We start from the raw sequence: 17461 nt of genomic DNA on the forward strand, positions 1-17461 counted from the left end.
ACATTCTTTTTGGATTTTTTGAGCTCTCTTCTGGGTCACCCTTCAAAAATTTCAGGTCTCTACTTTTTGAGGATTGCATTTACTTGCATGTTGTTTGCATGTGCTGCTTTACCATGTAAAGTCTCGTGTTTTGCCTACCTTAAAAATTTTGGTGGGTTTTCATTATTTTTTTCCTCAAAAAAAAAAAATTCTGATGGGTTTTCATATTTTTTTTCTTATGGGTTTCTATAATTTTTCCCTTCAAAATTTCTAATTCTGTAATTTGCAAAGTTGTGTGGGATTCCTTTGTGGGTTTGTAATCGTCATCTCAAAAATCATGTTGGGTTTTTTCGATTTTCTTTAAAAAATCATGGTTTTTTGCGGTTTGTTTTGGAGCATTATCCAAAGAACCATCAATAGTCTTCTCAACAGACATCCTCTGCTCTAGACTCAGAAGGCTCTTGGAAAAAGAACATTCAATGCAACTATTGCCACAAGTATGGGCACATGAAGGTTGAATGTCGAAAAAACTTAGCTGCCCTATCTAAGCAATTTGGTTCACAACCCAAAGCAAATAGTGCGGAGCCCCTTGAGTAGACAAAATCTGCCTTTTTATGTTTTTTGACAGCTTTGTGCTCTAAATTTAACCATTAAGGGAGAGTATTACGATAATAGATAGTTTCTATTATCTTCGTTTAGTTTCTAATGTTTATCTATTGTAATCTTCTGTAAATATTACAGTGTTTCTAATATTTAGTTTTCTGTTTCTAGAATAGAATGTTTCTATTTTTTTACGATTGTTTCCTAAGGAAACATTGTTTAGCCTCTTGTATAAATTGACCTCTCAGTCTCTATTAATATATTGGTGTCATTGATTTTATTTCCTTTGTTCAAATACAATATTTTTAAATACAAATCTTGCTGATGTCTGCCTAACTAGTAAGATAAAATTGTTTTTTAGTTGCATAGCAGAAAACTCATGATGAGATTAAGGACTTTCAGTCTTTTGCTCCAACCACTGAGATTAAAAAAAGATAGATCTAGATTGTATTCAGCATTGTGTTTACAAGCAGATCCCTAGAAGATTAATTATACAGTGTGCTCAAGTAACAATTTAGTTTATTTGTTTTAGATTGTAGTAGTAGATTAGATCAGGGATCCTTCCCCTGCAAAATTTAGGGGAGGATTTCTTCACACTTTGTTCAAGATTGAGTTGTCTTGGAAAGAGCAGGTTAAAATGCTGACAAAGATCAAAATAACAACTTTTTAGGATTTTTGAAGCATGTAAATAACGTGACTGATTTTGCCAAAAAACTTCACTCTTTCACTTCATGGACTTTTGTCAAACAGTTTGCTTAATAATATTTGTTGTACACTTTTTTCAGTATAATGTACTTAAAAGCTGAATAATGAAGTTTGCCATCAATATCATATCCTTCCAGCAAATAGAAGCACAAAGAACCGACTTAACCAATTTATTCATGCAATAATAGGGTTTAGGGTTTAGGGGTTCAGGAATATATATAACAATTTCGTAGCATTAGTCACTACAATCACTCAGACCTATCTAATGTTGTGTCTCAGCTACCAGCTCCGTCCTTCCTCCCATGACATATACTGGAACATTATTCAGTCCACCCTGAAAGCAATTTCAGAATTTGTATGACACTCTCTAGAATAAAACTGATACATCAAACATAATTGCAAATGTTTCCAAGGCACTAACAACAATGGAAGTTAATCTTCGCTTCTAGCAGATGATATGTTAAACTGTTACAAGTGAGTGTAAATTCTCACGGGAATTGGAATCATGTTTCTGGACCTCCATGTGATCAGAATCATAATTAAAGAGTTTAACCTTCAGAAAATGTCACCACAGCAAAGGGGAAACTTAACTCAGTGCTCTTCTTTAGTTCAGATACAAGAATGCTTAACAACTCCCCAACACATCCAAAATGTCCCACCAAGGACTGATACATCCAACACATCCAAATGTCAATCATGAGACTGGAACACGGGTTTTTGGGGGAAATATTGAAGAGAGAAATAATTGCACAATGTGTCCTTGTGCCAGTTAAATGTGGTGTTTGCTACATTTTCAAAATTTAACACAATTTAAAAATCAATGCTTTTCTAGTTGGACCAACTTTGCATAGATTGCACTGTAAAGAGTTATCTATTTAAGGAGCTGCTAGCTGCACTTTAATAAATGTTTTACATGGCTTGTTGAAGCATCTACTTAGACTTGTTATAGAAGTGTCAAATCGCTTAAACTTAGACTTGTTATTTATCATTGGTTTTTGTGCTGAAAAGCTGATGAGCACATCAACATATACATTACTGGGAAGGGCCTGAAGTATCGCTTGTAGCCAACTATAATATTTTTAAGCTAGACAAGCTCATCAAACAATATAATATTATAAAAGAAAAAAAATCATGTATGTTAGCTCAACAAAATCTTGCATGCTTTTTTTGGTGTCTTTATTGTTATCTCTTAACAACTACATACGTGGACCTTAGTTCTTATATGGTGCGTCGTTTGGGAGTTTATCCAAAATAAACCTTGACCACAAGTCTAAAAAATAAATGCAGGAGAATTATACAAGCAGGAGGTATGATTTCATCAACAAAGTATTTTCAATCTTATATTAATAAAACAATAATTATGACTAAACGAATGAAGTATTTTCAATCTGATATTAATAAAAGAAAGTTGAAAACTGAAATGAATTGTAGTCTGCAGAACATTTGCAGATATTATGAAACTTTCTTTTATTAAGTTGCTATGCCTTTGTTTGCATTGATCTCTAGCTTTAATTACTGTTACTATTTATGCCATGCTTTGTCTCTAAAGAGATAACTAAGTAGAACTCATACTGATGAATATCCGGAGGCTCACATCAAGTCTAACTGATTACAGTGGATTGCAGGTTCTATGGATATTTCTCTGTCATTGGAAAAAATCTCTTGTCAGACCAACAGAACTTGTACAGCTTATTCTTTGGAAATGTAAGTATTGAGATTTACATTTTTATTATTTAGTGTTATAATAATGGGTATAGAATCATAGATCATTGTAAACTCAAACATTCTTACTTTAGTGTTATGTGCCTTTTGTTCTGAAGTTCAATTTGTTATACATTGCAGTTTGGTATGTTTTTGATGAGAGCAGAACCTGTCTTTTAATTTGTAATTTGGTTGTTCTATTATAATATTTCTAGAGATGATTATACCTTTTTCAGATTTAGGCTCAATTTCAGCGACTGACAGAGGAAGTTTCCTACTTGTGAAGATTTATATGTCCATTGTTAATTATGAGAAAATCTAAATGGCAAAAACACTTTATGGAACATGGATTAGCTAAAATGTCCAGGTAAAGAAGCACAATTTAGTTTATGATAAAACCATCTCACTGAAATCTTGGTAAATAGTATGCAATAAACAGAGTTTTATAATGGCTCTAAGATTGTATTTAATTATGTAGTAAATTACTTAATGCTAAGAGTGAACAAATCGTAGTAAAAGGTTTGTAATGTTCCAAAGGCAGTTATGCAGAAACTCCCTGTTCATGCAGCTTCTCAACCTCCATATGGTCCACAAGACCCCTGTACGACAGCCTTCTCTGTTTGCACACACACGATATGCCCAGCTACTGCTAATGGTGACCAGCTCTTGTCCAGATGATCTGAAAATGTCAGTTCATTGTGCTGTATGTCGTTCTAGATACTTGGACAGCCCACCTATCGTACGGTGGACTTGATTGTCTGTATGGTGTCTACTTACGACATTGCATGTAAATCCGTACATTGCTTCTTTAGCCCTATGACCACTAGCTTCCCTCCAATCTGAGTCTCTTGCATACAACAATGCTTTGATGATGACCCCACAGCTTGGTTACTAGGTGCAACGGTTGGCACCGTATGATCTGCACGACAGCCCATAAGTATTCAGAGATCCACCTATTTATTAAATAGAACGCACAGCAAATGCACAAAATGAGAGCTCTCGAACATAAATACATACATACATACATACATATATATTAAATCAAGTACTCAGCTTCAGTTTGTCCTCAAATGATCATCTTACTAATGCAGTACAATAGACTAAATAGGGGGAGTAGTTACTCCCACAGAAACTGCAATGTGCCAGTACAGGAAGGGTCTTACACCTCCGAAATGGCAGACAAGCTAAACTTCCAAGTGGAGTTTGCATATACAAATGAAAATATCTAATTGCATGCCTACAACAATAACTAACTCGACCTTATATATGTATCTAAGAAACTTCCCGAAGGATTACAGTGTGCCGACGCAACTGAAAAAATACTAATAAATTGAAAGGGCTCGAGGATATTATTATTAAGCTTTGGGGCCATACATAGATAATGTTAAATTAAATTATTTTATTATATCAGGAACATCACAGTCTTCCTAGCCCAAGAATTGATTGCCCTCAAGCAATTGCAAACTTGGGTTCACCTAGATCTATTTGCCTTCCTAGGTGACATCTTCCATTGGTAGACCTTTCCAATGAACATGATACTCGTTAATGGTGCATGAACTCAACTTTTCCTTTTTGACATTGATGATCTCTATAGAATCCAAAATAAGCTTTCCTTTCATCCATGGGTGGAAGTTCCTTAGAAACTGTGACATACCCCCGACTCCCTTTTTAGGACATGAAAGACATTGTGAATCTGACTTCCCTTGTGAAACTCCAGTTCATAGGCAACTTCCACCACCCTCCAAACCACTCTGTAGAGTCCACAGAAGTGCAACCTCAACTTCTTAGCACCACTTTTCTTCAGAGAAGATTGTAGTACGGCTATAGGTGGAGATAAACCAAATCCCCTTCCTCAAAACTCTGCTTTATCCCATGTCGAATGCGACATCTTTTGGTGATTCTGATTCCTCTGTAGGTTGTCTTGGAGAGCCCTTAGAATGTCCAGCCTTTCTTGTGGCCAGTCCTTGGATCGTGGTGCACGACTCTCACCTAATGGCAGATCGACAAATGACGAAGGTCATGACCATAAAGTGCCTTGAAGGGTGATATACCTATCAACATGTGATAGGTAGTATTGTAGCAGTGTTCGCCTAGGTGCAACCAATGGATCTATGCTTTTTGCTATGCTGAAATGTAGTTCCTCAGGCAACCCTTCAACCATTTCTCAGAATCTCATGTCGTCTATCCGTTTGCGGGTGCTAGCTCATACTTGGCAACAACTCCGTTCCTGCCAACTGAAATAAATCCATCCAAAAAGTATTGAGGAAACAATTACCCTTGTCACTATGTTCCATGGAATGCCATACAGTCATAACACCTCCTAGAAAATTAACTTAGTCACTTGAGTTGCTTGATATCCTGTGGAAATGGCAAAAAAGTGTGCATATTTGGTTAACCAATCAACTATGACAAAGATGCAATCTCTCCCTTGCACTTTTGGAAAGCCCTATAATAAAATTTGTCTAGATGCTTTCCCACTTATAGTTGAGTATTGGAATGATCGAAGTAGTTCCATTGGTATGGTGTTTTTGGATTTGTGTTGTTGGCAAGTGGAACATTCCTGCACGTGTTGTAGTATGTCATTCTTAAGGCTGTTCCATGAGAGGCTTTCCCATATTTGTCTAAGGTCTTTAGGTATCCTAGGTGTTTGATCAAAGGTGAGTCATGATTTTTTTAAAGAATTCTTTCCTTCGTCTTGAATTCAGGTAGCAAAAAGATTCTACCTTGGAGTAAATCATATCATCATCCACCTTGTACCTATCTTCTTGCGCTTGATCATCCATCAACTAACAGACAAATGTATTCTTGGAGTACTCGACCAATAAGTGTGCCTTCCAATTGGGTAAAATCTGTGATAGAGAACATATGGCACGTCTTCTTGACAGGGCATCAACCACCACATTATTCTTGCTCTTCAAGCACTCAATATCAAAATCATATGCTCTTGATTTTGCTCACCCATTTCTGTTGCCACTTATTCAAATCCTTCTGCTCCAAGAAATATCTCAGACTGTTGTGGTGTGTCCACAACAAATTTAGCTCCAATAAAAGTTTTACAAGACTGAGGTTCCTGTTGTTCAAAGGTATTAGAATTTTAAAGGTGATATTCAATCACCTGAAACGTGTGTATAAATTGGATTATCACTAACTATTATGGGATGTTCGGCTCTAGGAAATTTTCTGGTGTTTTGTAATTGGTTTGTTGGTAGAATCATGTCTGTATGCATTCAGAGTGTTTTGAAAAGAACACTAAAATTACGCACTAACTGATTAGTTGAAGACAAAATAATTGGAAAGAAATACTGAGAAAATTGGATTGAAAATCACTTTAGAAAAACAAGTTGAAATGAAGTGTTTTTGTGCTCCAGATTTTCAGAATTGAACAGACTCTAAATGAGAATAGGTATTTAGTTTCTGTTAATGTTTAGCGTCGGAAGAAGCAAAACATGAATTAATTGGTATTCTGAAATACTACTGATTCCATAATCACAGAGATATAAGCATACATATATGCGTATATATATAAATGTACGTATACACATATATATGCTTACATCCCTGTAATAGCTTGTGGATTAAACAAGCAGTACTGAGATCATGTTGTTGATTTAATCGGTAGACTTTATAATGATCAGGCACTATATTTACATGCCTTGTATCGGGTCTCATACATATCATGCCTTGCTTCTATCGAGTGTTAACCCTTATCGGGCCCTGATTTATTATCGGGCAATAACATATGTTAGTTAAGTTTGACAGTTACGTAAACTAACATGCCTCTGAAGAGGCATGTCCCTATGTGGCTCTTGGGCCACATAGAGACATGACTCTTCGGAGTCATGTCTTTACCTTTTGTATATATATCTATAAACTGCCGCAGGGAAAGCATCAATTACATGGCATTCGAGTACCTGTAGTCAGCATCAGTATAGTGAAAACATTACTTACTGTTATCAACACCATTTCATTTGTTACATAGCAATCCAGTGCTACGACTACTGCTGAAGGAGGAAGACAATCAAATATATTACTGAGGTCACAGCCAAAGATAAGTAAATATATTTTGCATTATTCAAATTAGAAATTATCTGCAAGCATTCTTTTGTAATTGTTTATCTATCAGAGATCCACAATATTTAACATGGTATCAGAGCAGTACTGATAGGAAAACTTTTACAAAATACTCATCCTAAACTGATTTCAAAAGTTAAAGGAAGGAAGTTTTAAATCAAAGCATTAAAATGGTGAATCATGTAAGAATAGAAGATAGGCTAGATGGAGCATCAAACTTCTCATCTTGGAAAATCAGATTATTAATAGTGCTAAGAGAGATGGAATTAGAAAATTACATTGAATCAAATTTACCCATGCCTGAAAATGAATCCGAGAAAGTAACATGGAAAAGACATAATAATAAAGTGATGAAGATGATCATAGACTTAGTAAAGGATCATATACTTCCATCTATAGCTAATCTTAAAACTGCATTTGAAATGTTCTCCTCCATTCAAAATACATTTGAAATTAACAATACAAGTAGATTATTAACTTTAAAACAAGATCTACTTTATATAAAAATGAAAAGTGGAGAATCCATAACCTCTTACTTCTTAGGAATTACTGAATTAAGAGATCAACTTGCAACTATGCAAAGCCAAGTGGATGATAAGGAACTAAGCATGATTACTCTTAGAGGTCTTCTTCTATCATGGGAAACCTTCATACGAGGTTTAAGTTCACGATTTGACCTTCAAAAATTTGATCAATTAAAGAATGAATGCACTCAAGAGGAGTCTAGACTAGCTTCCAGAGGTCTAAATTCAAATCAAGAGGGAGACATCCAAGCATTATACACCAAATCAAATAAGAAAAGAAAGTTTAAGAGTAACAAGAAGGATTTCAACAAAAATCACAAATCTCACAAACAACATGACTGGTCCAAAGTTAAGATGTTTTAAATGTGATAAACTTGGTCACTCTTATTATGTATGTCCAGAAAAGAATAAAATTCAAGCAGCTTAAGCAAAAGTTAAAGAAGAAAATGATGAGAAAATGGATAAAGAAAATTATGCATTCCTCGTAGCTCTCTCAAGTGAATTAAACACTAATCACAATACCTGGATCATAGATGGTGGAGCTTCTCATCATATCACCGGATTTAAGTATAAGTTTGAAACCTTCTCAAAACATGAGTCAAAAGAAGTAACTATTGGAGATAATTCCTCTCACCCTATTAAAGGAATTGGTTCTTGTTCTATACAACTGAATTCTAGAATCACACTTCAACTCAAGAATGTCCTATATGTACCAGAGATCAAAAGAAATCTTGTCTCCATCTCCGGACTTGCTGATCAAGGGTACAAAATTGCATTTCAAGAAGATAGAGTTCTATCTTGGATTAAGAACTCATCTATTAAGAAAGCCATCTCCATTGGAGTCAGAAAAATAAGTCTTTATAAGCTTTGTAATAATCAAATCCTAATTTAAACTTAACCCTTGGTAATGATAAGTCAAATTCCTTTGAAATCTGGCATAAGAGACTGGGTCATCTTAATTTTTGAGCCTTATCATCTATAGGTAAAGTTGTAAAAGGTCTACCTAATCTGAAAGTAGATCATTCAAGTATTTGTAAAGGGTGTGCTTAAGGTAAAAATACTAAACATTCCTTTCCCAAAAGTGATCATAAATCTAAATCCATTCTTGAATTGATTCATACAGATCTTTGTGGTCCTATGTCAGTCCCTTCTCTTAATGGATGTCTTTTCTATATAATTTTCATTGATGATTACTCTAGGAGAACTTGGATCTATTTTCTGAAACAAAAGGAGTCATCTAAGGTCTTATCCAAGTTTAAAGAGTTTAAAGCCTTAGTTGAAAATCAATCAGGTCAAAAGATCAAAACCCTAAGGTTTGACAATGGAGGTGAGTACACATATGATGTCTTTAAAAACTTTTGTATTTCTGTTGAGATTAAGAGAGAGTTTTCTGTACCTTATAACCCTCAACAGAATGGAATAGCTAAAAGGAAAAATAGATCTATTGTTTAATTAGCTAGAGCCATGTTACATGATCAAAATCTTCACTACTCATTTTGGGCTGAAGCATCCAATACTGCTGTCTACATTCAAAATCGATGCCCTCACTCCATATTAGAAAATACCACTCCAGAAGAAGTATTTACAAGCATTAAATCAGATTTAAGCCACCAGAGAATATTCGGATGTCTAGTCTATATTCACATACCAAAAGAGAAAAGAACCAAATTGGAGCCTTCCGGGAAAAAGGGAATATTCATTGGATATAGTGAAACTACAAAAGGATACAGGATCTACATTCCTGGGCAAAGGACAATTGAAATTAGCAAAGATGTAATATTTGAAGAAGACACAACCTTTAAAATTTCTAGTAATAGTGATGAATCCATTTCAGAAGAAGATCAACCTACAGAAATTGAGAGGGAGGATAATTCTGACTTCTCTTTCATGTCTAATCATACAGAACCTGAAAACATCAACAATATCAATAAGAAGAGACCCCTTTGGGCTAGAAAAATGTTAGCAGAAAATCAAGTTGAACCAGATGAAGTAATTGAGGAAAGCAAAAAGACCAGAAATCAATCTTGTTATGTTGGATTACTATTTGAACTCATAAAATCTGAACCTACTAATGTTGAAGAAGCACTTTCACATCAATCTTGGAAGGAAGCAATGATTGAGGAATATAATTCTATATTGAAAAATGATGTATGGGATGTTGTACCAAGACCTAAGAACAAATCAGTTGTTTCTTCCAAATGGTTGTTCAAGATTAAACATGTTGCAGATGGTATTATCGAAAAATACGAGGCAAGATTTGTAGCCTGAGGTTTCTCTCAAAAAGAAGGTATTGATTATGAAGAAACCTTTGCCCCTGTTGCCAGGTACACTTCAGTCAGAACAATCTTAGCTATTGCAGCATCCAAAGGATGGAAAGTACATCAGATGGATGTCAAAACAACATTTCTCAATGGTAAGATAGAAGAAGAAGTTTAAATTGAACAATCAGAAGGGTTCAATACGTATGACTGTAAGACTCATGTTTGTAAATTAAAGAAAGCACTTTATGGACTCAAACAGGCTCCTAGAGCCTGATATGAAAGAATAGATAATCATCTACTGAAATTGGGATATGCCAAAAATGAAGCTGACCCAAATCTATACTTCAAAACTGAAGGTGATGATATGGTTATTCTTGTATTATATGTTGATGATTTGCTAATTACAAGTGAGGAACATCTCTAAAGAAATGTAAGCAAGAACTCACTGTAGAATTTGAAATGAAGGACTTAGGGTTACTTCACTACTTTCTGGGATTAGAAATCTGGCAGCAAGACAACTGTATTATACTAAACCAGGGAAAATATACAATTGATATCTTAACCAAGTTTGGAATGATGGAATGTAAACTGGCTGCTACCCCTATGGAAATAAATCTACACAAACTAAAAGAGGATATGAATGAATCTGAGGCTGCAGATCCTACTTACTACAGACAAATTATTGGATCCCTGATGTATTTGGTTAATACTCGTTCGGACATATGCTATGCAGCTCACACCTTGAGTCAGTTTATGTGTGCTCCTAAGAAGATACATTTACATGCAGCTAAATACATATTGAGATATTTGAAGGGTACTATTGGAATGGGAATCAAATATGACAAAGTCAACCTTGAACTACTTGGATATTCAGATTCTGATTTGGCTAGAAGTTCCATTGAGCAAAAGAGTACTTCAGGATATTGTTTCAGTCTTGGATTTGGTATGATTTCTTGGTCTAGTCGAAAACAAACTTCAGTAGCATTGAGTTCCACTGAAGTTGAGTACATTGCGTCTTCCTTGGGTGCTAGAGAAGTAGTATGGTTACGAAAGTTGCTTTCAGAGCTCTTCAAAAGACCTTTGAAGCCCACTAGGATTTATTGTGATAATCAAAGTTGTATTAAATTTTCTTCTAATCTAGTGTTTCACAACCGCTCCAAACATATTGAAATTCCGTTTCATTACATCAGAGATATGGTTAATCGAGGAGTCATTCAATTGGAATACATATCTACAAATGATCAAATGGCTGATATTCTTACCAAGCCTCTTGCTAAAGTGAAACTGAAATACTTCAGAGAAAAACTTGGTATGATTAATTGTAAGGACAAATTTTTGAAATAAAATATTTATTTTATTTGAGTTTATGCCTCCATTGGTTACTTAATAGTATTTGATATGTAATGAAAGGTGACAATCTTTCATGGACATATTCATTTGTAGAAAATTATTTACAAGGTGACGATCTTGTAAATAATAAATCTATTATGGGCATCTCTAGACATTGCTCAAGTGCAAGTAGAGATTTAATGGGCATCTGTAGATATTGCTTAAGTGCTAGTAGAGATTATGTGTGCATCTCTAGACATTGCTTAAGTGCAAGTAGAGATTATGAATGTATCATGGACTTCTCTAGATATTGCTTAAGTGCAAGTAGAGATCTTGGAAACCTTATCACTATGGATATTTCGAGACATTGCTTAAGTGCAAGTAGAGATCATTTGCTATGTTGATTATATGATGATTCTGACTTAATTAATGTTTTACTTCTCCCTAGCTAAAGAGGGAGTGTTAATGTTTAGTGTCAGAAGAAGCAAAACATGAATTAATTGGTATTTTGAAATATTGCTGATTCCACAATCACAGAGATATAAGCATACATATATGCATATATATATAAATGTACGTATACACATATATATGCTTACATCCTTGTAATAGCTTGTGGATTAAACAAGCAGTAATGAGATCATGTTGTTGATTTAATCGGCAGACTTCATAATGATCAGGCACGATATTTACCATGCCTTGTATCGGGTTTCATAAATATCGTGCCTTGCTTCTATCGAGTGTTAACCCTTATTGGGCAATAACATATGTTAGTTAAGTTTGGCAGTTATGTAAACTAACATGCCTCCGAAGAGGCATGTCCCTACGTAGCTCTTGGGCCACGTAGAGACATGACTCTTCAGAGTCATGTCTTTACCTTCTGTATATATATCTATAAACTGCCGTAGGGAAAGCATCGATTTCATGGCATTCGAGTACCTGCAGTCAGCATCAGTATAGTGAAAACATTACTTACTGTTATCAACACCATTTCATTTGTTACACAGCAATCCAGTGCTACAACTACTGCTGAAGGAGGAAGACAATCAAATATATTACTGAGGTCACAGCCAAAGATAAGTAAATATATTCTGCATTATTCAAATTAGAAATTCTCTGCAAGCATTCTTTTGTAATTGTTTATCTATCAGAGATCCACAATATTTAACAGTTTCTAATTATAGAAATGCAACTTATTAATGATTTTCCTTTTTATCTTTCTTGTTTATACGGATCTTCATGCAAAACTGTAATTTTGCAATTCCTAACATAAAAATGCAATTTTGACAACTTTGTTACAAGGTTTTGATTTGATGAGAAGTGTAGTTTTGACAATTTTCTTTTTCTAAACTAATTTTTATCTAGATGGATTAACAACAAGGTTAAAGGATAAGTAACGCCAAGGTTGTTTGTAAGTATGCTAAATCACTAAATAGCTCAAAGTCTGTTAAATGGCATAGAGATTTTGCAAAGGCGGCAACTTATGAAAGTGAAAAATGAATGTGAATTTGATGCCTGATAATGAGTATGAGGAGAAGCTCATGAATTACCCTTTCCCTAAGTCACAAGGTTCGAGTTCGAGTTCGAGTTCGACAGCTATGAAGTTCGGATGAAGTTCGACAAGGTTAAAAAATCGAAAAAAATTCGACATCAAATTCGCCTTATATAGTTTTCAAAAATTTATATATATATGTTATTATTGTTAAATGTTTATATAGAATAAAATATTGAAAATTATAAAATAAAACTAATAATAAAATACTTTAATAAAAAATATTATTAATAATAAATAAACATGCAAAACATTAATAATTAATATATTACTAATAATAAATAAATAAAATATAAATGTTTTCCTAATACCAATGCATAAAACGTTTTACTTTCATAAAAATTACTAAAAATAGCATATAATATAAAGATAACATAAGAAACGTTGAATAAGATTTAATAAAAACTAGTAAACTATAAACCTAAAAGAGTAAAATGAAAACTTTATAAATATATTATATCCATGACCGTCAACGACTGGGCAAGTCTGAAAATTGTGGAGCTTTTGTGGGAGATCGCGGGTCAGAGATGAAAAAATAACCAAAGTCGAACAGAAATTTCAGAGGCAAAAGATGAATGGCAGTTTCAGACGTCAAATATTAATGGTTGCCGTTGGGCTACGCTGAACAGAAACTGCCAAAGACGAACAGCCATTTCAGATAATAGCAACTGCCAAAGATTTTTTCCACTGATTGTTTTAACTCTCAGAAATGCTTCGACCACCAGACGCATACTAGATACGCAAAACGACAAGGAAAAATTGCCGAATTGATATGCAAAACGACAAGGAAAAATTGCCGAATTTCCTGACGAATTTAACGATTTTTTGTCTTTTTTGGGGGGTTCGCCGAATTCCGAACCTGAAGCCGAAAATTCGGCGAACTCTGTGACACAGCCCTTTCCCAATCTCTATGAGGCAGTTTTCACAAGGAATTAACGGAAATGTAAGGAAAGTAGTTAACTACATATGTCAGATTAGTAGAGTGTGATTATGGTCTAACAAGCAATCCCAATATTAATGTCCTAAGCTTGAAAATCTAATGAGGACAGCAACAGTTTTTTCTTGAATGCTAAAAACTTTACACTTGATTTCTGACTACAAGAAACTTTTTTTTTTTTTAGGAAAAATTATACTCTAAATGATGGAAGTAGGCACTAAAATATTAAAACTATCTAAATCCAGACCTAGAATTGAATGGTTCAATCCTGGAGCAACTTCTTGTCTTCTTATGATGAAATTAGTCTGTACTTGTAGTATGAATGCAGCTGACTATAGGGCATTTCCATATCTGAATGTGAGAAGGGCGGTTTGTAAATTTAGGGATATAACAAGAAGAAGGTGAATGTGGCTGTTTAGGAAAATTGAAAAACTATCAGGCTCGAAACTGGCAAACTGACAAGCTGCATTTACTATGTTTTCTGACCCGAATGAAGCCTTGGAGGGTTTATGTTTGAGAACTGTTCCAATGAATTGACAAGCTTAGTTGGGAGGAGAACCAAATGATTTTTTGAGGAGGGGGACGTGGAAGTGAAAACTGAAAAGACAGAGCTTATTGGTGATTTGCAAACTCATACAGATGTTTTTATGAAACTGCCAGTTTACAGTAGGATGTGGTTATAAAATTTTTGTGGTTGGGGTGGTTTTGTAATCGCCATGACAGTTGTGTGGTTGTCGAATGGATAAATACAACATTTTTTCTTAAAACACAGGAATTGCAAGTGGAAACGAGTGGAGTTGGATGGGAAGAAGCTATCAGATAGAAGGGATTGTGAAGCATGATTAAAGAGACGTAGGAGGTTTGACTAACAGAATTTGTCTTGGTTTCTGAGGTCAATTGCTGCCTTTTCTGCAATGTAGGCTAGTGAGGGTGTTTTGTTGCCATTCGGCTTAAATGCCAATCTGTGTATCCGTGTTTCTTATTGTCTGTAAGAAGCATTGAACATATTTCAGCACCTTCTGAAACATATTTTAACCCTACGCTTTTGTCAGCTCTGCCATATTTTTTTTAGAATATTGTACTGTGTATGAATCTATTTATTCATTCAAATATCAAATTAATTTAATGATTATTTGTTTTTAGATTGTAATGTACGGCTGCATATGTTGCACAAATAAAACTATACTTCAATTCATTTTGTACAATAATACAACCACTAATTTATAGGAATTAAATATATTGTATTGGAGTTCCTATAATAATGGGAATAAATGAAATCTAACAAACTAATAAATAGTTATTATATACATCCTAAAACTAACAGAATCTAGCTATGGGAATAGTGACGAGTTAAAACTATTAAAATATCAAAAGATTTTCTCATATTAAAATCTTTTGACTAATGGATCTTACCATTTGAGTACATATTTATGATTACATATATTACTTACAAGTAATACCATGCTTCAATCCATTTTGTTCAATCATACAATCACTTATATGAATTACATAACGACTCCTTCACTAGCTAATCACGGGAACGAACAAACTAGCAAATGATAATTGTATGTATCCTAAAGTAGCAAATTTTCTATGGGAATATGAGGATACAAGGTAATAGTAGGGACACATAAGCAATAGTGGAAGTGACCTCACTATGCATCTTTGGTAGGACTATCCATTTTGAACTTTTATGCAGGAGACATACACATTTATCCATGGAACCAAGAATGGTGACAAACACGTCTATACATCATGAGTTATGAGCAGGGACACACTCTTTTGTTCACAACAATTTCCAACCATAGACAAACTTACACTAATAATTGTGGTTGGGGACAAACACATCCATCACAATCCAATTTTGAGGACAAAGTCCTAAATATTGTGTATAGCAAATTGTTATAGATTTTGTCACTCTAGTCCTAAATGATATGTGGCTGATATTTTCTAGTGATTTTGGTACAAATGGTTTTGTCACTAATACAATTTTTTGGTGTATTCATTAGTGACTGATGAGAGGACACTGCTTTTCCTGCTGTCTCCTATGCCTCTGTCCTCTAGTAGGTCCTAGAGAATTTGGCTTTTAGGCTCAGTTTTAGAGTGCCTCCCCAACTTAATCAAAATAAGATTGAAGGCCTTAGGATTTACTGGTAATGCACCTTGAATTGATCATATCACTTTTAACACATTCACAAGATTATATGGACAGTTGATTCTACAAAATCAATAATACTAGCTAAGGGAGATCAGCTCATAACAAACTGATCTACATCACTAAAATGTTGGGAGCCAACTCACTGGTAAAACACACCATAAATTGTAACTAGATAAATTATCCATATGTAGCAAAGTATCTATTATATTTAATCTAACTTCTATACTAGGCGATGACCCTTTGCAATCAGGAACGACCATAAAATTGTTCTTAACTTCAATTAGAATGATTTTGTCTTTGGAAACGACAATTAGTTGTATGCTCCAGATTTGAAAACAACCATAACTTGCATATTGGTTATTAACTTACTGCTTTTACTCAGAGTCACCTTCATATGGTCATGAAAATATTTGTCCCATGTTTTACCACCATTACATCAGCTCTTACTCCCTCCATTGGAGTGGTATGAAGAAACCACCCATCTGTTGCAGACAACCACATTGGATAATGATCAACAATTGTAGGCATATCATCCATAATTGAATTAGATAAAAGTCAGTGCTTGTGGTGGGAAGGTGATTTCATAGGATGGATTTTGACCATTGGGAAAGGATTGTTTTCTTGACTATTTCCAACACTTCTGAAAAGATAAATATTTGGAAAAAATAAGAGAACAATCATTTTGAAGACTCCTCTGTTGAAAAAAATGACTAACCATTAAAAAATATTTGAGCCTTGGATTTACACTGAATAGGATCTGACAGTTCAAAGAAAAACTCTGGGATTGTCTATTAAAAGTGGGACATGAAGAATGACAGAAAAAGAATTAAACAGTTATTTACATATTGGAAATCTCCGGCTTGATGTTCCTTTGCCTGGTGGGTTGTTCTATTCTGATAGAAATACCCTTACAATAAGGAAGGCTGGTTCTATTCAAGAAAAATCCATGATGGCCCTACCTTAGACACATGACTACTTCCTTCTCTCTACCTTTCCCAACAAGCCTTGAATAAATAAATGTCTGAGACTCTAAATAGAATAAAATAAAACAAACTATAAAATAAATGATACACAACCCATAGGTGAATTTCACATATTTGGGTTGCAGGATAATCTTGTTGATTTTATAGCAGAGATAACAGAATCTACAGAATAGATAACATAAGACACAAAACATAATTGTTATCCTGGGAAAAGCCTCGAACTTGAGGGGAAAAACCCAACCATGCCAAAAGATTATATTATTGAACAATAATAGAAGTTTGATATTACAATGATAAAGAAGAACTCTCTCTGCAGATGAACAAAATAATGACTATGCAATACTCACAGTTCAATCACTCTCAAAAAAATGAAAACATAGAAAGAAAATCTGTTACACAAGTATTGATGATCTCATATCGTTTATGCTAAAAGAAGAAAACTGTCCAGTTTCATCATCAAGCTGAAAGTAATAGTAATATGGAATAGGGAATTATGAAATTGCACATGTAAGAGTGGACAATGAAGAGTCTGCTTTTGCTATAAAATTATTGCCATGACACACGACTCTTTTTTGACCTTCAGCAACTGCAGTGACATGTAACTTGACCACTGATAAGCAAGAGAAAATGACCATTTAATATCGCAATTGGTATATTAAAT

General features: G+C 34.3%; 1 protein-coding gene across 7 annotated transcripts in view; it reads left to right on the top strand.

The window, feature by feature from the left end:
* The window catches only part of LOC149533587 (uncharacterized), a 189469-nt gene that overhangs the window by 11326 nt on the left and 160682 nt on the right, over positions 1–17461 (top strand). For all 7 annotated transcript variants that reach the window (XR_016356672.1, XR_016356673.1, XR_016356674.1 and 4 more), the window contains exon 2: positions 2910–2988. Coding sequence is in view for 3 of the 7 variants with exons in the window: in XM_089803068.1 (XP_089659194.1) it covers positions 2910–2988 (79 nt within the window). In the remaining 4 variants the exon portion in view is untranslated. The remainder of the gene's footprint in view (positions 1–2909; positions 2989–17461) is intronic.

This window comes from Cupressus sempervirens, chromosome 10 (genome assembly GCF_028749045.1).
Source record: "Cupressus sempervirens isolate cs-2001-9-10 chromosome 10, ASM2874904v1, whole genome shotgun sequence".
Classification (NCBI taxonomy): Eukaryota; Viridiplantae; Streptophyta; class Pinopsida; order Cupressales; family Cupressaceae; genus Cupressus; species Cupressus sempervirens.